Below are 25,461 nucleotides of genomic sequence, written 5' to 3'. Positions count from 1 at the left end.
TCAGATTCATTTAGATATTTTTATACATTTTTGAGGAAATACATAAAAGATATTAAGCAATCATTCTGTTCTTTGAAGAAATATTGTATTAACTTGAACGCATTTATGCTATCATTTTTATATGATTTGGAAAGATATTTTTTTTAGTAATTTCTATAGCACTGTCAATCAAAAGAGTACCAAAGAAAAACCTTCATAATTGAAGTAATTTCCAGAAGACAGATTTGCAAATTAATAAAAAAAAAAAGAACATTTCATAGAAACCTAGTACCCAATATTACAAAATGCATCCGTCGAAGCCGGACAAAAGGAAGAAAAGGCCTGGTCCACTTTACATTGATAAACTGCGAAAACACACAGTCGTAGACTTCAGGAATGGAAAAGTTTACTTGAGACCTTGTAAGGCGCTGTTTACTTCTCGTGTCTGGACCTAATACGCATCTATCTTTCCTGAAACTAACACCGGATTCGCCTTCCACTTTTAATTCTTGTAAACTAATTGCTATGATTTGTTATTTATTTAAGCCAACTAACACCGCACTGTTTGCCGAATCTAACACTTAGCTCCTCTTTAGAACAAAAAATTGTAATTTTTTTTTTCATGTTTCAAACTAACCAACGTGACACTAGGCTATATGGTAAATCTACAGATATAGGATTTTTTATTCTTTTAAAACTGGTATTTCCATTGATATACATAAACGTAAACCTACGGATAAAACATAGTATTTGTTAGATCTAAAAGCTAAAACTACGATTAGTACTTTGGTCTTTGAATCTCTTTCCCATGCGCAGAGAAGTTAAATTGTCGTATCGTACAGTCATTGTTAATTGATACGCTGAGAGACCAATTAAAGATATAAAATGTGCCAATCCAGTTTTTATCGTAAACCATTAGTTGTGACGTCAAGTCTTTTGAGATAGGATTTGAAACCTTATGATCAATTGATAAGCTTATCTTGCATTCTTTGTTTATCAGCGAACGCAAAGTCATGTTCTTATGGGTAGCATGATAACAGAATGAAATTCTTTGTTGGTATTTTCATTACTGTCGTTAGTCAATGATATTGCGATTCTGGATTTTCTATAAATTATGATTATGAATCAAGTTGTATCTTTCATTAGAAATATCCATTGAATAAGTGATAGTTTAAAGAGAACGTTATGATACCAATACATTGTATCGAAATATGACTTATAAGCACCGTAGACTACGACATGTTATTTAAGTGGACATTAAAAATCCTAAAGCAAAATTTAATGTGGTGGTTAAAAATTCAACCTCACCGTCAGTGAAAAACTATTATTATTATTATTATTATTATTATTATTATTATTATTATTATTATTATTATTATTATTATTATTATTATTATTATTATTACTCAATTTTCATGGTAATCCGACTGTAGCAACTTCATTACTTTTAAAACTGCAAGCAAAATTGTAACGTATAAACAGCATTAGGTTGTTTATATTTACGCTGATTGTGTTTCTTATCTATTGATTGATTTGATACCCAATCTATTAGCATGTGGTCAAGGTAAGAAAAAAATGTACTGTACAATTTAAGTAATTATAAATAGATGCCAATATCTTATATGATTGCATATTATGGTACACAAACACACGCACACATATACACACGGTGGCCTTTTGACGATTGAAAAAGATAGAATGTTTAATATCGTTATATAAATTTATATTACATATGTTATAGAGATTAACTCTCTCTCTCTCTCTCTCTCTCTCTCTCTCCAAGATCGCAGAAATAATACAACCACAGACAGTCTCTCTCTCTCTCTCTCTCTCTCTCTCTCTCTCTCTCTCTCTCTCTCTCTCTCTCTCTCTCTCTCTCTCTCCAAGATCGCAGAAATAATGCAACCACAGACAGCGCCAGTTATTCAGAAAAGTCTTTCCTTTGCAAGAAATTTTGGCAGAGAGAGAGAGAGAGAGAGAGAGAGAGAGAGAGAGAGAGAGAGAGAGAGAGAGAGAGAGAGAGAGAGATCCAGTGCTTCTTCATCTGTTGGCAGAATGCCAGAAGTGTCCAGGGATTGTAACTTTGCTGAATCCATGTAAAATTGTCTGTATTTATTGACGCATTTTGTGTTGTCAGTGACTTCAGTTTTGTAAATATTGCCGCTCAATGATATGTCATTATATCTGTAGAATGTACACACAGTCATGAATAAATAAAGCCGTCACTTGACGTGTCTCTTAACATAGAGTAAATGTAGTTTCACCTATACAAACCTAAACATTTGCCGTAGGAATAACGGTAAAAATCCTGGAATAAATTTTGCCTGGCATTTACTGTTTCAAAAACGGATATATTGATGTTACGGTCACCAACCTGTAAAAAGATAATAACAAAGCAGGGTAAAAAATACGGTCGCCTGTATTTTACTGAAATACGGCTGAGAGCAGTATATTTTTACAGAGAATTTTAGATTAAAATTACGATTTTTTTTAGTGGATGAAAAACTAAATTATATGCTTTAGATACAATTACAAGCAGTGTCCATATCAATTTAGAAAATATTGTACTACGCCTGACGTAATATAGCATATTAGCCTCATTGGGCTTGGGATTTTTTGCGAGCCATTCTTTCTTGAACCCTTTTTTTGTGTGGCTTGTGGGTTATTAATTTTGCTCAAATTTATAAGGTGTTTTAGCATCAAAAGTTTTCTTTTCTTGACATCCTTTGTGCCATTGCTTATACGTTACCGCTATTTTTTTTTTTTTTTTTTTTTTTTTTTGCAAGTTCAATAACTCATCTTTGGCAAGTTTGGTTTAGTATTAACCAAATGCAAAACCCTCTATTATATGGTCTTATTACTTCCGCCGAGGCGGTGGTGAAATGACCTTTTTTGTGTGTGTGAATAGGAATACGTCAAAACTGCATAGAAGATTTTCACCCAATTTCAGCAACGGATAGGCATTATGCTCCGGAAGAACCCATTAAATCTAAGAGGTTGTCCGGATCAAGATCGCGATTCTGGTTATTATTGTTATTATACCGTTGGTTCATTCACGGTCATCATATCAAAAAGGGGGAGCTGTGTCCGTAGACTTGAGTAAAATGTTGACGATCTACATTGTTGGATATCTGAAATTTCTGATTGCTCTTTCTATTTTATTATCATTGAGAGCATAGTCATATCTGTGAATAAATCAGTAAATGATTGTTGTCAAAGAAAAACAGTTAAAAAAAAGTTGGCTATGATTTGTACTATATTCAGCATTTAGAGAGGAGATTGCTAGGCCCACGCCCTTGTCTTTGCTCCAGCAAACTCTTGTATCATTTCGTTCTATTTCATCCAAACAAATCTATGACAGAACTTTTCTCCTAACAATCAATTAAATGTTGTCGCCATACCCAGCATTCAGTATTTGATCGTTGTTGATGTGAGGATTAAAAAAAAACTGCTTAAGTTTTCTCTCTTTCAATGCTCGAGGTGTTCATATGTACAAGCTATCTTTAGCTGTTAATATTCTTCACTTGTGCATATCCGTTTTTAAGAATGTATTTAATTTCCAGCGGTTAAGTCTTATCCATTTTACAATTCAATGATTCAATCTTTGAATTATCACGAAACATATTTAACACAATTCTGTGCTGTACAGTAGTTATGTTGAAAAAAAAATAATCAGTTTACTGTATCTAAAAGTCTTTTTTTTGTATTAGACTGTGACCAAATTATTATGTACGCTTTAACATTTAGAATAATTTAGAGCACAGTACGATATGTTCGTACGTTTGTATGTTATCAGTTACAAACGGCCAAGTATTATGTACATTTAACTACATTTATATTTGCATACATTCTATACAGATCATATATGTGAATCATATTATTTACGAAAGAAGAAATATGTCCTAAAGAAATAAAACGGAATATTTTCGAAATTTAGCAGAAGAATATTCCCCAACAACAAGTAAGGCTTGAAATGATTGAGTATATTGCATTTCATTGTACTCGTGCGGCTCCAACGGTACTAAACAACTATCAGTTATATAACACATCAGAAAAGCTACAATCTCTCTCTCTCTCTCTCTCTCTCTCTCTCTCTCTCTCTCTTAGTTGGCAAGTAGCAATAGACGTGGCACTACTCAGAATAGAGTAACACAGGGGGTTACTAACGTAATAGTCTGGGTGCCAGTATCGCTTAGCTCCAGAAATGCGAGGAATTGGTTTTGTTGATTCAAAGGTAATTTTGTTTCTCTACTAAATAAAAACGTCTTTGGTATTTTCTCAAGTGTGAGTTTGTTACAGAGATTTTGTTCGTTTTCGGTTTTTTTTATTGGAGGTAAGATTTAAAAATGGATATTTTTATGACTTGGCTAATTTATTTCTTTCTCTTTCAAATATATATATATATATATATATATATATATATATATATATATATATATATATATATATATATATATATATATATATATATATATATATATATATATATATATATATATATATATATATATATATATATATATATATATATTGATGTATATATATATGTATCTGTGTGTGCACGTGTGTGTATGTGTGTGCCTGTGTGTATTGAAATGTGAATGCGGGAAAATTTCAAAATGCATTAAATTTCATAGTGTGCAGTAAACTCCCAAGTGAGAAAACTTACCAACTTAATCTTGTGATATGTTCGGGCGTGTACTGAATATGAGAGAGAGAGAGAGAGAGAGAGAGAGAGAGAGAGAGAGAGAGAGAGAGAGAGAGAGAGAGAGAGAGAGAGAGAGAATGCTATTAACCAAGTTATAGTTTTGGGTCGCCATGTTCATGGGCAGCTTCCTATTATGAGTGAAGCTCATTGTAACTACATGATGATAGAGGACTTTTTAGTAACATCTTATTATGAAAGAGTAGATATACATTTCCTCAATAGAACGTCCTCGCTGAGAGAGAGAGAGAGAGAGAGAGAGAGAGAGAGAGAGAGAGAGAGAGAGAGAGAGAGAGAGAGAGAGTATTTCAGCGAAGCAGTAATAACCATCACAATAGCAAGAACTAGACCAATAGTCTACAGTATATTCTAGCAGCAAGACAGTCACGAGAGAGAGAGAGAGAGAGAGAGAGAGAGAGAGAGAGAGAGAGCTCTATTGCTGGTAAAAGAGTCTCAACGCTAAATATCGATTTGAAGTCCGTCGCATGCTTTTCTACTAATAGGCGCATTGTCATCAGGTATTAAGGAACATCGAAGAATTGTGAGAACTGATGTTTGCTGGTGATTTACACATTATAACAGACACAGAAGAATGACTGCAAGATACTTTATAGCATGGGAAGGCTTCCTAGGAAAGAAAAGATTGATTGTGGATATTGGAAAGATGGAGCTAATGCTTAGTAGTAGAAAAGAACATGAAGTAAACATTCGAGTGAATGATGGGACAGTGCTAAAACAGAACAATGAGCCTAACTACTTGGGATCAATAATAATAGAGGTGGCAGTACTGAAAGACAGTTAGATGCAGAGTAAAAGAAGCTTGGCGTAACAGGAGTTTTTTTTTAGACAAGAAAATACCGTTGACTCAAAATGAAGATGTATAAGGCAGTTATCACGACTGTATGCTTTTATTTGGGACAGAAACTTGGGCTCTTAAGAGGAAGGAGGGAGGGGGAGGGGGCTGTTGGAAAGAACCGAAATGAGAATGGTGAGATGGATTGTTGAAATATCGCTGCTGTACTGGAAAGGAATCAGAGTCAAGGTATAGGAAGAATGTGTAGTATGTGTAATGTAAAATATTTGTCTAAGGAAGCTTGTCTGAGATACAATGGCTAAACCATGGAGAGAGATAAGAATATGCCAGTGATGGGGAGGTTGAGTGTAGGTCGTTAGCGGATCAGATGCATGGATGTGGTGAGGTGGGATGTGGGTGAGGTGGGCCTGGGGCATTAATAAGGTCGAAAAAAGAAGAGGCATGCTATTCTACTAATTGACCTGAATCCCTAATTTTTGTAGCCATTCTTGGCTTCAAGGCAAAGATGAGGAGTACCACCGTAAGCAGACACTTCAAAATTTAAAAAACTCTTCTGCAGTCCCATTGAAGAGATCAAAAGGGAAGCAAACAGGACGACTGGGACCATTATTGGAGCCACTAACGCCGTCTCCCTCCAGACCATCACTGGAGATTTTGGCCTTGGTTTCTTGTATGCAAATGTTAAGACCCATAAGAGTGGCAACTCACTCGGGCCAATCATGAGCCAGTGTCCAGTGCCTATTTACCAACTGAAGAAGAAAGTTAATAACATCCTAACCCCGTATGTTCCTACAGGCATAGTGTCTCCTCATCTGACGAATTCCTGAGTAATGTGAAGAGATCCCCTAGTACTAGCACCATCGTTTCTCTGGGCGTAGAACCCTCTTCACTAACATTCCTGTTGGAGAAACGATTGACCTGATTTTGGAGAGAGTCTACAGGGACCCTTCAACACTGACTTTGAACATCCCTGAGGAGGCCTTTCACGCCTTCCTTGAAATATGTACCAGGAAAGCCCCTTTCACCACCCAAAGGGGCCACAGATACATACAGAGGGATGGTGTGACTGTGGGCTCCCCTCTTGGTGTGCTCTTCACCAACTTCTACATAGGAGTTGTTGAAAGAAGGGTCTTCTCACGTATACATCGACCTGATGTGTACGTGGAGCACAGCAACAAAGGTCGACTGCCTTTTCTAGATGTCTTCATCTCGCCGAGTTCTTTAGGATACAACACCCATGTCTACACCAAGCCCACCAACCTTGGATTAGGCCTCCATGCCAGATATAAGGCCTCTACCATTAGGGCCTACGTCGGCAGGGCCCTCACTCATCATTCCTCCTAGGCCAACACGTACGAAAAACTTGGCCGCATCACCTAGGTCCTTGTGAACAATGGCTATTCAAACAAGCAAGTAAACCTAGAGATCAAGCTGGCCTTGAACACATGGTACCAGGATGATCAACGGACTGAGGACACTACCACCACCATCAACCTATACTACAAGGAGTATATGCACAAAGAATACCAAAAGGACGAGAAAGCAGTTAGGGACATTGTCGCAACCACGTCTCTCCTGTAGATTAGAACACCAAGATCAAGCTCACAATCTATTACTAAATGGCTAAGACGAAGTCCCTCATCATGAGAAATAATCCTACTCTGCCGACTCAGGACTTCCTTAGGCATTCCAATGTGGTTTATTCCTACCTATGCCCTGTTCCAGGATGGCTGGTCATTACATAGGGATGCCCACTAAGATACTGTCCTACCATGTCTAGCACGGGGCAATAAGAGCTCATACCCTTCAGATGCATCACCACAACATCAAACGTGAGAGGATTGTCAAGAGTACTAGGATCATTGGCCATACTCCTGACAACAGAAAACTTAGGATCCTTGAAGCTCTCCTCATACAGCGAGAAAAACCATCCCTCAACATGACTCAAGAAATGTTCCTGCTCCCCTCTTGTCGTAGGAACAACATTCCAAGAATGACTACTGAACAAGACATCTCAAACCTAGATCACTCTGTTTAGTGGCCTATCCCTGTGAGCGCTTCCGCCAGAGCCCAGCCATCGCAGAACAAGATGGTAACTCACCACCTATGAGAGAGTGGGAAGACAGCCTAGCTGGGAATCAGCTTCTTCCAGGGAGCGTTTCAGCCAATGAAAATTCACTGTCGCACTCTCTTCACTACTTGCTCCGCCTATGGCGCTAGAGGCAGGCAATGTAAATCCGTTGCCTCTCCCCACTAGCCATCATTGCCATTTAAAAGGATGTTGCCGGCATCATTTCACCCATTCCACTACAGCCTGAGGAAGGGAGGTGATTCTCTCGAAACGCATTGCTGTTAGCTGAAGAATGACTTTTGCTCAATTACTGGCAGAATGCAGTAATCTAGGAAAGATCATCTGAGCTATTGAAAAGATAGAGTATGAAATTAATGCTACTGAAGTAGCCATTGTATTCAATCAAACATGCCTTAAGGAGGGTCTACTACCAGAATGATAATAATAATAGTGATGTTGATATTGACAATATTATTATTATTATTATTATTATTATTATTATTATTATTATTATTATTACAAGCTAAACTATAACCCTAGTTGGAAAAGCAAGATCCCAAGGGGTTCAATAGGGAAAAACAGCCCAGTGAGGAAAGAAAACAAGGAAATAAATTAGAGGAGTAATAAAAAATCAAAATAAAATATTTTTAGAATATTGACAACTTTAAATTAGATCTTTCATATATAAACTATAAAAACTTCAAAAAAAAAAAAAAAAACAAGAGGAAGAGAAATACGATAAAAGAGTGCCCTAGGGTACCCTTAAGCAATAAAACTCTAATCCAATACACTGGAAAACCATGATACAGAGGCTATGGCACTACCCAAGACTAGAGAACAATATTTTGATTTTGAAATGCCCTTTTCCTGGAAGAGCTCCTTACCATAGCTAAAGAGTCTCATTTACCCCTAGCAAGAAGAAAGTAGCCACTGAACCATTACATTGTAGTAGTTAACCCCTTGAGCGAAGAGGAATTGTTTAGCAATCTCAGTGTTGTCAGGTGTATGAGGGCAGAGGAAAATGCGGAAAGAATAGGCCAGATTATTCGGTGTACGTGTAGGAAAAGACAAAATGAGCCGTAACCAGAACGATGGATCCAATATAGTGCTGTCTGATCAGTCAAAGAATCCAGTAAAACTCCAGCAGTAGTATCTCAATGGGCGGCTGGTGCCCTGGTTAACATGCTACCTATAAATAATAATAATAATAATAATTTATTATTATTATTATTATTATTATTATTATTATTATTATTATTATTATTATTATTATTATTATTATTGTTGTTGTTGTTGTTGTTGTTGTTGTTATTATTGATAACATATCAATGAGAAATGGCCAAATCGCTAACTTACATTTTTTGACAGTTTGATGCAACCTGATCTAAATCCTTTCCAAGGAAAAAAAGAAGAAACATTATTTATCCTCATCGTTTATTTATTGTTGTTAAGATAAGGAACTCATGTGAGACTGTTATTGGTACAGGTAAGAATGCTTGGTGAGATAAGGGTTTATTTCTTAATATCAGTATATGATCATTTGAAGATTGCTTTTTTTATGAAAATTGGAATCATTTTCACTTTTAGTAAGGTTATTTGTGTTGTGGTTATTAATTATATCATAAAGATATTTTGTTTCAAGTGAAAGTTAATATTTTTTATTCTATACTTGTGTACGGGACCCGTCAAAAATAACGGCTAAATATTTAGATATATACATGCACGCACACGCACCCTTCTTTCACCAAGGTAAGACTGCTCTCTCCCTCTTACCCGAGGGCCGAGGAACGTTACCGAAAATTATATATATATATATATATATATATATATATATATATATATATATATATATATATATATATATATATATATATATATATATATATATATATATATATATATATATATATATATATATATATATAGTAGAGAGAGAGAGGGAACTTTTTCTGCTTACGTTTTAGGAAATATTTCCATATTTTTTCTAGAAATATAATTTTATCTCATGACGTCATGCTGAGGCGCAGAAAGCGGGAGAGATAAGATAATAATCGATTCTATTTTGTTTCCATTTATCGATAGAAAAATAATAATCTTATCTAAACAATGCAATTACATGACGTCATTAGAGGGAGAGAAAAAAAATCAGCTCATAGCTGTAAGAAGGGTAGATTTTTCTATTTGATTCCATTTACAGAAAAAAACCCTAATTTAGTTATACTTTAATGACGTCATACCATGTACACCTCCCTGTCTCAACCCATGATGAATCACCCGTATCATGTGTCATTAGACGATACACCATTCCATGACAACGTATTATAGTGTTAATGGGAATTCCATTAATGAGGCAAAAGTATAATCTAAGGATATAGAAAAATTTTGTCCATTGTACCCTGTGACCTCAGATTAGCATAGACCTTTCGGTTATTGTACCTTTCAACCTCAAGTGGTGATCAGTTATCTATTGGAGGATAAACATTGTATCCTCTTCATGTACCTTTGTACACATTTTTTGTTTATGGTAAGAGAGGTGCTTTTGGGTGGGGCCTGGGGGTATGGTGGCAAAGATGGAGGGTTTTTTGAGGTACTTGAACACATGCATGGACAGTTATCTACCGGAGGATAGACATTGTACCCTCTTTATGTACCTTCGTACACTTTTTGCATATGGTAAGGGGGTGCTTTTGGGTGGGACCTGGGGGTATGATGCCAAAGATGGAGGGGTTTTTAAGGTACTTGAGAACATACATTCTTTAATATTGCTTATATCAATACATAATTTCTATGTATTATGCATCTCAGGTTATCAGCTTAAAATCTATAAATGTTTTATTCGTGACTTATGGTATCACTTCTCTTGTAAAGTGATGCTATATATATATATATATATATATATATATATATATATATATATATATATATATATATATATATATATATATATGTATATATATATATATATATATATATATATATATATATATATATATATATATATATATATATATATATATATATATTCTTATGAAGCTGGTTTAGCATAAGAGTAAATATCTTATTCCTGTATTTCATTTTTGTAGTTAAGAGATGTATAGCCAGCTTGTAAGTTGAATTCCACTCATGTAAGTTCAAGTAATATATGAATATGACATAAGATTTTTGTCATTCATTTAATTGTATTTTCATTCAATCAGTATATGTAGATTTACGTTATTTCTAAGAATTCACTTTTTATTTCTCGTAGTTTTGTTACAAAGTCTTATGTAATTTTGTTTAGGCATGCTGGTTAGAAAGTGCATGAAAATTCTCGAATTAGATTAATCTTTTTTTTCTATTGTCACGAGAGTTAGGTGGGCGGAGTTAGCTGAGAGAGTTGCCTAGCAAGCAAGGTTAGTACCACCTTCTTCAAATTACTATGTTGATAACCTTACGCCGCTAGAGTCATGCCCCTCACGCTATGAGAATGATCAACTAGAATTTTCTGGACGAATGAAGTCAGTATATATGCAGTATATATAGACCCTAGGAATGCACAAGGAGCAGAAGAGACCCAGCTTATCTCTTAGAAAGAGCCAATGTCAGCCTGCCCTCTCTCCTCTCAAGTGTGTGTCCTTTCAAATGTGAAAAGTGATTTCTACCCCACATATATTGTGTATAGTGTTGTTCAAGAGTTGGTGAAATCATTGGATGTTAATTCAAGTGTAGGGTGTTAATCTAAGTACATTTTAACATAAATGTTCGTAACTGGCCCTGTGAGATTAGGTTAAACAGTTAAGTGTATTTATTTTGCTTAATTTTTCTGTAACCTTGTGAACCAAAACACGTAAGTGTAACAGTTACATATATATATATATATATATATATATATATATATATATATATATATATATATATATATATATATATATATATATATATATATATATATTACATCATTGTTTATTCATTAGAGTGTTAAAGTTTGAACTCTTTTAATTAATTATCAAAATTAGATATTTCTATAAATTAACTTCCAGTGAAACAAGTAATTGTATAATTTTTTCAATGTGTCTTTCTTTTCTCTTACAAGGTTTAGTTCAGATTTAATATTTCGAATGAATTATTTTTTGGTGTTAATTCTTGTGAATTGCTGTTAACTTTTTATAAAACATATTAATTTTTGTAGTGTTTATTATTTCAATCACAAATATTTTTTCTCAGTGTTTTGCTCGTATTCCCTGACTAAGAACCGAAGTAAGAGGTTGTAGCATTGAGCATAGGCTGTTACAGATACAGTACTTACGGAAGGGAACTGAAGATCTCTTCTGCAGAAGAGATGGGTGGGTCCATCAGGACGACATGGCTATCTCACCTAAAAATAGATTTTTCGCTTCGCTCAAAATCCGTTTTTTGGGCTCAAGCCATGTCGTGCTGATGGAAGCATACCAGAGCATTAATGTATCTGTGGATTTTCCATCAGTGCCTAAACCTTATATCAACCTTTTTAATGGTCATACTGACCATATGAGACTTGTGCCACTACCGTTATATGTCATCATCACTAAACATAAACAATGTTAGTGCTTCCTGCCTCCTACAGGGAAGAGTCATCTAGACAGTTGAAAAGGGATTTCAAGGTTAACATAAATAGTATGACCAAACTTAAGTATCCACTGAATATACAAATAGTCTCAAGTTGTATATTTGGTCAAAAAGACATCAGTGTCTCTTATGTCTAACCTTAGATGCATACAAATGTAAAGGATGCATTCTAAGCAAATAAAAAGTCTGGCATGTATAGATACAATTGTCTGGCGAAGATGGACGCACTACATTCAAATAGACATTTATTTTAAATAAATGACTTCAAGAGATAGTTAGCAAAACGAATGTAGTTTGACAATGGGATTATACCTGGAACAAGTACAGGAATCGTATTTCTTTCTTGAAGGAATGAAGTCAAGAAAGGCCACTCTTAGATTGAAGAGAAGGTAAAAGATAACCGCTCTTCATAAAACCTGTACTGGTTACCATTAACTGCCCTACGTACTTCGTACACCGGCATTAGAGCTATCTGTATAATTCCACACCTGGGATTTTAGAACAGAGCTAGTGCTACCATGGTAACACATAAATAAAAGAAGGCATACTTAAAAAGGATGACTTCCTCTCCCCTTAATTGACAGTCCCAGTCAATTATCTGTTCATCGTAGAATAAACGGCAGAGTAAATAAATTACCTGACGTCACCACATATTGCTTCAGATCATGGACTAGCAAAGCATAGTGTTTGTAGAACATCCTGGATGATTCCTATCCAGAATATGTCCGAGGACAAGTGAGGACCCAAACCAAAAATGTATCACAGAAAATTAGGGGGCAGGTTTTAAAACACTACCTGCCGCCACTACAAAGTGTTTCAGTTCATGCACTTGTTTTGCGTAGTGTTTGTAAAACACCCTGGATGATTTCCATCCAGTGTATGAACGAAGACGCTCAAAGTCCATGTACTGAAAGAAGTTCAGTACATGGAGCAATCTTTCTCGGATCATGACCTGCGGGAGTACCTTAATGACCTCTTGTTGGAAGAGGTCTATACCCCAAATGTTGGAAGATATTAGCTTCCTTGTTTCGTGTTTCACCGTTGCAGCAGCAAACACAAACTCTCTACATGCTCTCCTAGCCTTCACAAAGGCGTAAAGGTCCTTTACCAATGTAGCCATATGCATTTTGGCTAAGACCATGAGCATGTCTGGGGTGTTCTCGTAAGTTGAACACAACTCTATGTAGTTTTGTAGAGAAAGGGATGTTGCCAGTCTCTCCTTTGACTCGTGTTCATTAAACAAGAGCAAATCGGACAATTTAGGGAGACATACATTAAATTGTCGGCTTGCGACATCCTTGTCTAATTTTCCTACCGAAAATGTCAACTGAACTTCCTTCCAATCCTTTTCCCGTCCGGGAAAAGCTGGTGACAAAGGCTTGCACTCATCGAGTGTGGGACATGACTCACCCGCCTCTACAGCTTTGGTAACGGAAGTAAATGCCTTCCCCATAAAGGGGAAGGAGAGTGAAGCAGGAGCAAGAAAGGAAGAGTGTATGTTATTCAGTGAGAAAACTGTCGTCTCTGAATAACCCGCCTTCTTCAGATTATCTGAAAGGATAGTCTGTGCCTTATCATGATCAAGAATCATGACCTCCTTTTGTTCCGTTCTTTTCCTTGTCTTTGGTTCGAACCTCAGTCGAACCCAACAATTAGGGAAAACCTCAGAGCTTGGCCAAAATTGGATTTTGTCCAAGGGAACAGTACCTATTTTCTCTGAAATGAAGAGATTACCATTTGAAATTGACATCAGCTCCGCAAACCTCCAGGGATTGGTTAAGGAGCATGAAGGAAGGTCTTGATTCATCGGTCGTTTAACTGACCCGTGGGAAGCAACAAGAGGAGCTTTACGAGGTTCTATCTTGTGTTTTACTTTCCGCTTTTTACTTTGTTTACTAAAGCTCTCTATCTGATTCTTCAGTTGGATACATAATTGTACCACATTATCCCATAGAGGGGTAAAAGACGAAGATGTTGACATCGATGGCTCTTTAGCCAGCAAAGGCGAAGGAAATTCCGATACAACATATTTCTCTTCTACCTTAGGGCACTTCTTGCCCTCGATCCCAAAGATTTCTCGCCATCAGGGAACGTAGTTGACTCCTGAGGCACTACTATTTCCTCACTTAGCTCTGGAAATATAGCTTACGTATCCTATCATTAGGTAGGAAAGGTCCCGGAGAGATCTTTTGGAAGCCTCTCACCCAGTTATTATTATTATTATTATAATTTGCTAAGCTACAACCCTAGTTGGAAAAGCAGAATGCTATAAGCCCAGGGGCCCCAACAGGGAAACTAGCCCAGTAAGGAAAGGAAAGAAGGAAAAATAAAATATTTTAAGAAGAGTAACAACATTAAAATAAATATTTCCTATATAAACTATGAAAACTTTAACAAAACAAGAGGAAGAGAAATCAGATAGAATAGTGTGCCTGATTGTACCCTCAAGCAAGAGAACTCTAACCCAAGACAGTGGAAGACCATGGTACAGAGGCTATGGCACTACCCAAGACTAGAGAACAATGGTTTGATTTTGGAGTGTCCTTCTCCTAGAAGAGCTGCTTACCATAGCTAAAGAATCTCTTCTACCCTTACCATGAGGAAAGTAGCCACAGAACAAATACAGTGCAGTAGTTAACCCCTTGAGCGAAGAAGAATTGTTTAGTAACCTTAGTGTTGTCAGGTGTGTGAGGACAGAGGAGAATTTATACCGTGCTATATCCTTAGTCTCTGTAGACTTGGGATTATCAAAACCTTCAGACATCAATGTCCAACATATATTGCAATCCTGTGGGTTCCAATAATGTAGGGATCCTGAAATAATATTGCAGGGGGCATGTAACCTGCAAGTATTATGACCGTAAAAGTCCTTACCCTTGGCTCTACAGTGGACTGCCGTACAAGGTATCTGGTGTTCCATCTGTAAATAAAGGAAAACCAAATGAGTATACAATGGATTATTACTTTAATAATCAACTTGTAAATGTCATCTATAACAGAATAGCTTAGGATAGAAGGTATAAATGGATAGTAGGAGATACATACCTGTATACCTCCGCGAGCAAATGCTGCTACCTCCCCTCAGTATTAACTTACATGGAGCTTTCTCTGTGAGAAAATCCAAGTAGAAGGGATACTTACCCTTAGGGGTAGAGAAGTATCAATTAATATCCCAAAATTGTTAATACTGTGGGGTCAGGATGACTGATTTCAAATAAGACTATTAAAGAAATTATTCCTTCAATATATAAACGGTATCAGCATTAAACTCACTGGAGGATACCCAAGGTAAGTTAGGAAAAACTACTGTAACATGGTACTGTAGTTCTAAATTGCAAAAGTGTAAATTGCAACATATCGACTACTGTACCTATGTCATGCAGTCTTATCATTATTCTGCCTACAAGGCAGCATATGACAGCAGGGTCCATCTAGCACTAGATGGAACAGAAAAATAAAGACGTATAAATGAACATCCTACTCAGGTCATTTGCTGTAGTCTTCCTACTATATTAAATCATAGAGTTTCCTGATCAGGGAGACTCAAAGAAAAAGGGGCTGTACCCTTTACAGGATAAGAGTGTATTACTCATGCCTGAAATATTTAATATTGCAGGATAATCCTAAAACTGATTTCTAATCAGGATATTGAAGAAATCATATTCATTCAATATAGGATTAGGCTCAGCAATTGCCCGAATTGGATATCCAAAATATATTGGAAAAAACCACTAGTATAAGAAATATAGTAGTTTTCTATCTATAGCATATTCTATACTGAGATATACTGGCTATCTGTATTACCTATACAGCAGTATATCCGGCATGTTGCCGGTCTGGCTAGGATATGTCTGCATACCTTGCAGACCTAGCGAGACAGAGAGAGAGAGACAGTATGGAAAAAAGGGCTATCCTTTACTGTAACTATATACAGTAATTAAGGAAGAAAAGTCTAACAGACTACCTTTTTACCGAAAGGAGGTTCTAATAGAAGGGGAGAATGTAACATTCAGGCTTCTATATAGCTACAGTGCTGTTGCCAGCAACCCGCCGACAGTACTGATACAGTCGGCGCGCCGCGTTGCCGGCCCTGCCGACAGCATACAGGCAACAGAACCTATAGCTACAGTCCAAGGTAGGACTGAGAACCTCGGGGACAGAAGGGACTAACCACTCACAGCCGTCATGGGCGCCACTGCCGTCCAGGCTGGCAACTGGTGACAGTCCATGATTGTCGGCAGCCATCTTGGTTGCCGGCCAGGCCAGCAAAAGGCTATCATGGCGACAACTACCGACAACGTCAGCAACCGCTGGCAATGTCGGCAGCCATCTTGGTTGTCGGCCAGGCCGGCAAAAAGGGGTATCATGCCGACAACCGCCGGCAACGTCGGCCGCCGCCGGCAACGTCAGCCGCCGCCGGCAAAGTCAGCAGCTGCCGACAGTCCGTGACTGTCGATAGCCATCTTGGTTGTCGGGCAGGCTGGCAGGCGGCAGTATGCCCTGCCGTCAGCCAGGATGAGAGAGGTAGTCTGGCTGTATCCAGTACTCTACCGTTAAGGAAAGAATGCAGGATGTCAGCCTAAAAGGCAATGGATAAACCATTAAAAAGGGGTGAGGGGAAGGGGAAAAGGGTCCTGTAACAATTGTGAAAGGAACTGTCAAACTTGACAGTCCTAGCACCTGTAAAAGGAACTCTGTTTCTGTATGGTATCGACAGAATCCGGGTGCTAGGAGAGACTCAGTTCTCCAACCCAGAGACTGCCGACACAGTTAAGGGGAGGGGGTGACACTGCGCCTCCTCCCACAAAGAGAAACAGGATTCCAGTGCCACGTTATCTTAGACTAAAAGGGGGTTGCTTTCAGCCCAAGGAACTGTGGCACAGGACAAGTCTTTAGTCGCAAGGAGAAATTGGTATACTACCAAAACCAAAGCGACTATGGAGGACTAACCTCCATTGTCGGTAACCTTGTCGGCAGGGGAGTAAAGGTATCCCCCAACCAACTCACCCTGTCGAAAGGTCAACGACATAAGACTAAATACTCTGAGATTCTGACCAAATCCCAAAACCTGCTGGTATATCCACAACCAAAGGTTAAGGGGATAGGCAGAAACCAAACCCCAGGTCAGCCATGTCTGAATAATATTCAGGCACGGCCATAAGGGTTGTAGTCTGGGACTACACTCAGAGGGAAAGGGATTACCTTTAAGTCTCCGAAGAGACGTGAGAAGTTTCATAACATTACAGGAGGTATCAGTCTCCAATGGAATGAAAACAAAACACAAAGGTAATCGGGGAATGTCGAACGTATACACAGTGTCTAGGTTAGCCTAACTAAGCTAGATGAGTTCTCGGTTACCTAAATCACCGAAACTTTAACTATACGATCGACAGAGGAAAAATTAAAAAATTATGCATATAATCACGTCTTCACAAGAATATGCCTAAATAGCTAATTAATTACGAGAATTAAATAAGGCTATTTAAAAACTGGAAGTCGTTCCGCTAACTAAATAATGCATGCCTAAGAACGACAGCGCCCATGGCGCCTCCAGTAAATGACCTAGCTCTAAAAACACAATAAATACTCAATATCATTGAGAAACAAGAGCTAAAACATATTCAAAGTAAAGACCCGATACTCAACTTTCCGAAGGCGGAAGAAGATGAAGAAAGCAATATAATAATCCTTTAACCAATCGAAATAATTCCAATCACAGGAAAATACCTCCGAGCGAAATCGCTACAAATAAAGGAATGACCACTATCGTAGGGATGGCGCTGTTGTACTATCGATAGTAGTAGGGAACGGGGATGGCCTTTGAAGGGCCCCCCTTTTATTTTTGCCACACCTCCTCGAACGTAAACTCTATCTGGGGTGCAGATTGCTATGATGTGTGCCATTACGTCCTTACGCGATATCCCTTCATAGAATTTTAAGGGATATTCGCTCCAGGAGTTAGAATTCTGGGTACCTTCGGTAAATTCTCTGGGATATATCACTGTAGTCACATATAACCTAGGAAGCTACTAATGAAGGAACTTCCATCAGCACGACATGGCTTGAGCCCAAATATATATATATATATATATATATAATATATATATATATATATATATATATATATATATATATATATATATATGTGTGTGTGTGTGTGTGTGTGTGTGTGTGTGTGTGTGTGTGTGTGTGTTTATATGAATATTGGTACCAGATGTTTAGAGTAACAGTGTGAAAAGTGGACTGGCCTTAATGAGTTATTTGAACCACATAATCGATATTATCAGAACCGCAATCAAGTCTTATACTGTGATCATTAATCTTCTGAGATTTTTATGCCTTGCGGTACAAAGCAAGGACATGTAGTCATAGATTCTTTTTGTTTATGAACTGTGATTGTTTCTTTTATTTTATTTTTTTTCAGTCTTATATAAAAGTAAAATAGAAAATAAGTGTTTCAAAGAAAATAAGAAAATTAAAGCAACAAGTTACAATAAAAACGACAACAGTTACAATAACAACAACAATAATAATCATAGTATCGAACGACCTCATTCATGAATTTCGAGGAAACCTTTGGCTTTGTCCCTTTGAAAAAAGAAGAATATTCTGGACTACCTCATTGAGCGTTTTGGTCTATAGATACATAGAATGTACTGCAGATATGAGAGAGAGAGAGAGAGAGAGAGAGAGAGAGAGAGAGAGAGAGAGAGATAAACACACCTTCCAATAGGACCCGTTCTTTGTGATGAAAAAATCGATTCCTCGTTCATCACTTTAATGGAGTTTCACATAGATCTCTCTCTCTCTCTCTCTCTCTCTCTCTCTCTCTCTCTCTCTCAATGTACCTTTAAGGGTCACGTTTCTAATTACACTTCCTGGCGTAACGCATTTTCTTCAGGCCAATATAACATTTATGAACTATTTGAATAAATGAAAAAAATAACATGACCAACGCATGAATAAATATATGAATAATTAGCTTGATAATTGATTCAGGTTAGGAAACAGATAGCGTAATGAGAAGAAAAATCTTAAATGAATATAAAATTTTGCAAATTTCAAAAGTGACTCTCAGGTTCGTTCTTGCGTATGTTGTTAATAACTTATTTTGAAAATAAATTTAATGTCCGTTACATTCACCCATTTAATCCTACTTCTATTTTTCCTCTCTAATTGTGAGCCACAATCACTAACATTAAATTTTTAAAGTCTGTTGTAATTTTACAACCTCTGATTTTAGGATGGGGTGGCAAGCATTTACATCCCACCCTCCACCATTTTTAAATCAAGAAAAAGTTTAGTTTTGCTATGAAATAATCATTTTTGAAGTTGAGGATATTAGATTTAAAAAGTAAAATTTCTTTATGGTTTTTTAAACGTACAAGTTATGAAAATACATTCAGTATATTGAAGTTTTTAATAAATTTTAAACTTTTGTAAAAATGAGGCAATGAAGTTACGAATTTTGTTCAATATAATTAGATGGAGTTTTAAATTAGGGTACTATGTAGTTGGATTATATACCAGTTATATGTGATAACATTGTGTGATCTTAACAAAAAGATGAACGATGATATTTTTTTACTGCATTCTGAACATTTATGAATTAATTCTATAAATATGACTGCTCATGCATTTTATTATTAGTTAATGTTTTAGATATATTTATTTACAGTTTATTTACGAAAGTAATAGTTTTGAAAAAAATAGATTTTCTTTGCAATTAGAATCCGTTTTACAAGTTGAATCTCTTAATGATATTCACAACTAAACTTAATTTCTCTTCTTGCAATTTACTAATACCATTTGTTTCTTCTCTTTACAGTTCAGGATTCGGGGATGTCAACCCCGTTGTCCGCCAGAAAATTGTAAGTAAATTGACGCTTATAAGTATATAAATATATTAATAAGTATTCATGTAATTCTGATTTGGGAAGTGTGTATAAAATCGGAAGATTTCCGGAGGTTTTGCCGAGACAAAAACCGAAACAGTGCGAGTAGGGGTTGGCGTGCTGTTGATAGGCCTAAGCCTTCTGTAAAAGGAAGCTGGTTGATGGTGAACCCAATTAATTAAGGAAAAGCACCCAATTGGAAGAAAAATAGAAACCTTAAATAAAAGAGTTAAAGTTTTGAATATTAATTTTTATTATTCACGGTAATTTATGTTTTGTGAGATCTGAAAACTTTTATAAGTTTTCCTTCGCTTATACCCTTCAAAAGGCAGGTACAGTTGGACACAAGAGTCCTTGGCACACCTCGCTCCGAAGAAGTGCACCATGTCACACTATAACTTTTCGGCGTGTAACCGAACATATAGTGTCGGGAGAGATGACATAGGTGGTGGGCGGTGCTAAACACTGGATGGGTGTACAGTACTTCTGCAGAGCAAGGTGTACCAAGGATTACTGTGTCCAGCTGTGCAAAGCCAGTGGAGGATTTCACAGTTGGTCTTTCTGTTGGTTTCTGCATCTACAGCAACAAGTGAGGAACATTACGATTAGTAAAGTCCGTTATTCTCACGTTGGGGAAAATCATTATTAAAAGCTTGATAATACTTTAATATTTTCTTTCAATTTGAGCGTGCGCTCTCTCTCTCTCTCTCTCTCTCTCTCTCTCTCTCTCTCTCTGTGTGTGTGTGTGTGTGTGTGCTGTTCTGTGCGTTATATCATTGCGGAAACTGTGCATAAATCAGTCCATTCTCTTACTAAAACGTTGGACAAACAAGTTTTTTGATAAGTTAATGTAGGCCGCTATCCTAACTTGATCTAACATCCTGCATTCAATTGCGAAGTTAGATTAATGATTTCAGTAAATGTAATAAATATCAATTCACATTCCGTAGACCTCAACTGGGTAATCACCCACTCCAATAGAACAAATCAGTAAGTGATCTCTCTCTCTCTCTCTCTCTCTCTCTCTCTCTCTCTCTCTCTCTTCAATTGCATTGTTACCCAAGAAAGCCTTTCCCCCTCTATGTGTTATAGAGCCAGACTAGTAATTTCATCTAATTGCCCCACTTATGGTTAGCGTAACGATATTGCACAGTAACTCAATTTATCAAAGGGTTTCTTGAGTATATATTATCCCGATGCTACACTTGACTTCTTCAGCTTTATTGCACTTGTGTCTGTGTAAACATGCATTGTGTATTACTAGTTTTATTTGTGAGGTATCATGTTTTACATGTTTTTTTTTCTTGTTTCTTTATTAGTGTAGCCTATATACATTATGTTTATTATTATACTTACATTTGTGTATATATGTATATTTCATATATATATATATATATATATATATATATACAAAGCTGGTCTAGTATAGCTTAAATATATTATTCATTTATATCATTTGTGTATTTAAAAGATAGATATATAGCCAGCTCGTAAGGTGGGTCTCCCTCATGTAGGTTTAAGTAATGTATGTAAATTACATAAGACTTTCGTCGTTCATTTTATTGCATTTTTCATTCAAGTCTGTATATGTAAATTTACGTTATTTATGAGAATTAATTTTTTTGTTTCACGTATTTTGTAACGAAGTCATATGTAAACTTGTCTAGGTAAGCTGTATGACCCATACGAGTTTTGAACACGAGAGCTTATGTCATGTTTACGAGGTATTATGTCAAGTTTATATTTCCACATGGTTAGAATGTGCATGAAAATTCCCAAAATAGATTTACTCTTTTTTTAAATGTTTCGAGGAGTAGATGGGCGAAATTAGTTGAGAGAGAGTTGCCTTGCAATGTGTGTAGGAATTCGTTTGCTACTTGATTAGTTGGCAACTTTGGCGTCGTAAGGCCTGCCCCCCAAGCATCCAGTAGGCCGGACTGAAAAATTCTGGAATTAATCTAAGTCCATATAAGCCCTAGGAATACATAAGCAGTAGAAGAAATCCAGCCTATCCCTTTGAAAGAGCCAAGTTCGCCCTCTCTCCTCAAGAGCGTGAAATGTGTGCCCTCTCAAACGTGATTAATGATTTCTGTCCAACATATATCTGTGTAGTGTGTTTAATCACCGACGAATCCACTGAATAATATTTGAAGTGTATTTTGTTAATGTAATTACTGGTATAACATAAATTTTTATAACTGGCCCTGTGAGTTTAGGCTAAATAGTGAAGTGTATTTATTTTTGCTCAACTGTTTGGTTACCTTCTGTGATCCAAAACACATAAGTTTATCGGTTACATTAATGCAAATTCCATTTAGCGTTTAATCATTAGAGTGCTGACATGTTAACTATTTTCATTTATTATCAAAATTAAATATTTTGCTAAATTGATTTCCAGTGAAGCAAGTGATTGTATAATTTCTTTTTTTCAAAGAATCTTTCTTTTGATATTTCGTGTAATTTAATTTTGGTGTTAATTCTTTTTGCTTTATTGTTGTAACCTTTTATAGAATATATTCATATTTGTAAAGATTGTATTATTTTGATCACCAATATTTCATAATAGTGCTTGCTCGTAATCTCTAACTTAGAACCGAAGTAAGAGGTTGTTTTTGAATAAATCTTATAAATGATAACCCAGTTTTGTTTTGAGTGTTAAGCAAGAGACCTTTGGATATTCAGTGTTTTTATATATTGCCGTCTGGGAGTTGCATGATTTTCACAGAGGTAGGGTATTGATTTTCAAGTATAACAAACATGCAAAAATAAACAGGCGAGTTTGGAGCTCGGGAGTTTATGTAATTTGCTAGCTGTAATAATATATATATATATATATATATATATATATATATATATATATATATATATATATATATATATATATATATATATATATATATATATATATATGAAAGATATATTGTATTTACAAGGAAAAGAGAAATTGGAAGGCAAACTAATCTAAAAAGGTTTTGACGTCAATAGTGAATAGAATATTACAAAGAAAAAGTAACTGAAAATATATTAAAATTTTGTTTATCACATGCAATAATCGTATGAAAAGATAAAGATTTAATTTGATTTTCAAATATATTTAAATGTTGTATCTTAATGTAAAGAGAAGAATTTATAAGTTTTATAAATTAAGGGAAAGCCTGATTGATAAAGATATGATTAGAATATGAAAAGAAACGATTGCAGATCAGAAAATTGAATTATAGAAAAGTAAAAGAAAAAAGATAGATCATATTGTATTCTTGAAAATTCCCCATATCTTTAAACGTAAAGGAAGTGTATTAATGCAGAGTAGTGATAGTCGTCAGGACTAATATTTACCCATTTTTTTATCAATTTTTTTCCTCTTAATTTTACAATGGATTAATGCTACAGATGTGCGTTTTGTCCTGCAATGGAAGAATCTCTCTCTCTCTCTCTCTCTCTCTCTCTCTCTCTCTCTCTCTCTCTCTCTCTCTCTCTCTCTGTTTGCTGATAAGATAAAATTTACTCTTTCTCTTCATGAATCGACACTATCTTTTGAAAAAGATTCTAACTGAAGCAAAATGTCCTCTCTTCAGATCCTACGGAAAAGACGGCTTGTTCCCAGAAATAACCGAGGTCATCACTTCATCCGACAATGGGCGGGGCTTCAGTTCCTATGACCTCATCTCAAGGACGTTACATCAGGTAAGTAACCCAAGTTGAAAGAAAAGTCTTCACCAGGTCAGTTAATTGAAGGCACCATATAGTCATTTTTTTATTAATTTTTTTTTTTTTTGTTTATGAGTAGCTTTACACAAAAACTGACTACAGTACCGATTTTGACCAAACTTGGTAGTCATGTTGGTTATGACCCAAGGATATATCTATAACACTTTCGATAAAGTAAATCAAAGTACAATTACGTAGCAGTACTTTGAAAATAATCGCAAGTTTAGGTAAATGGCAAATATTTTGCCAGTTTATTTCTTTTTGTGAACATTACGCAAAAACTAATGAACCATTTCGAACGAAATTTGGTGAACATATGGGGTATGACCCAAGTACAGATCTATTCGATTTTGAAGAAAATACATCAAAGTACAAGTACGTATTGGAATTAAGAGCAACATAAGACTGTTTGGCGTGTTATTCAGGTGAGTTGATTAGATGTTGTTCACTGATTTGATAGATATAGTCCACCAGGTGAATTGATGGGTAGGGTCTTCGAGTAATTGATAGGTGAAATGGCAGTAATGTCTGGCCAAGTGTTTCTCTAGGAGAGTTTTACGTAGTTTTACACCAGATAACGTTAATCTTTGGCACCGTCGTTCAATTAGTTCATTATGCATGTTGCATAAGATTTTTCATAACTCTGACCATCCTTTACATTCAGATCTCCCTGGACAATTCTATCCTGTTCGTAATACTAGGCAGGCAGTTAATTCTAATAGCCAGGCCTTCTCCATCATGAGGATCAATATTACACAGTATTCTAGAAGTTTTATTCCAGCTGTTACCAAGTTGTGGAATGATCTTCCTAATCGGGTAGTTGAATCAGTAGAACTTCAAAAGTTCAAAGTTGGAGCAAATGTTTTTATGTTGACCAGGCTGACATGAGTCTTTTTATAGTTTATATATGACATATCTGTTTTTGACGTTGTTAATAGTTTATATAGGACATATCTATTTTGACGTTGTTACTGTTTATAGAATGATATATTGTTAATTTATTCTCATCATTTATTTATTTCCTTATTTCCTTTCCTCACTGGGCTATTTTCCCTATTGGAGCCCTTGGGCTTATAGCATCTTGCTTTTCCAACTAGGGTTGTAGCTTTGCTAATAATAATAATAATAATAATAATAATAATAATAATAATAATGGTAGGTCATGCCAGGTGAATTGACAAGTGAGAGGAGTAAGTGTTAGGAGAACAGAAGACCAGGACAAAGATAAATAGATTGGGTGTTCTTTTGTTGTCATTATTGGGAAATTGTATGATACGAAAAGTACAAAATAATTAAAGGAGCAAATTTAAATGTTTAAATGTTTTGTTTGCTTTGTGTAATTATTATTATTATTATTATTATTATTATTATTATTATTATTATTATTATTATTATTATTATTATTATTATTATTTATTCAGCAACATTCTAAACGGGTTATAGAAAAGGAAACCTTAAGCATTACTAATAAAATCATTATTATTATTATTATTATTATTATTATTATTATTATTATTATTATTATTATTATTATTATTATTATTATTATTATTATTATTATTATTATTATTACAGAAGTGATATCATGAAAAACGTCTTAACAGATTTATTGATTATCACATAGCAAACCATTTAAGCGATATTTTGTTCTCCTTGATTATCTACCATACGGTGCACCCTTTGCTATATATTCCATAATGACGTC

The 25,461-nt window shown here is 35.7% G+C and overlaps 1 protein-coding gene across 7 annotated transcripts in view; it reads left to right on the top strand.

Moving 5' to 3' along the window:
* The window catches only part of LOC137658700 (transient receptor potential cation channel subfamily A member 1 homolog), a 351,715-nt gene that overhangs the window by 61,462 nt on the left and 264,792 nt on the right, over positions 1–25,461 (top strand). For 6 of the 7 annotated variants that reach the window (XM_068393691.1, XM_068393692.1, XM_068393698.1 and 3 more), the window contains 2 exons: positions 19,982–20,024; positions 23,624–23,732. In XM_068393691.1, coding sequence (XP_068249792.1) covers positions 19,982–20,024; positions 23,624–23,732 — 152 coding nt within the window. Of the gene's footprint in view, positions 1–251; positions 400–19,981; positions 20,025–23,623; positions 23,733–25,461 lie in introns of those variants that run through there. The other variant, XM_068393693.1, reaches the window with a different exon arrangement.

The sequence above is a fragment of the Palaemon carinicauda genome, chromosome 19 (genome assembly GCF_036898095.1).
Source record: "Palaemon carinicauda isolate YSFRI2023 chromosome 19, ASM3689809v2, whole genome shotgun sequence".
Classification (NCBI taxonomy): Eukaryota; Metazoa; Arthropoda; class Malacostraca; order Decapoda; family Palaemonidae; genus Palaemon; species Palaemon carinicauda.
This window is presented reverse-complemented; position numbering and strand designations above follow the sequence as displayed.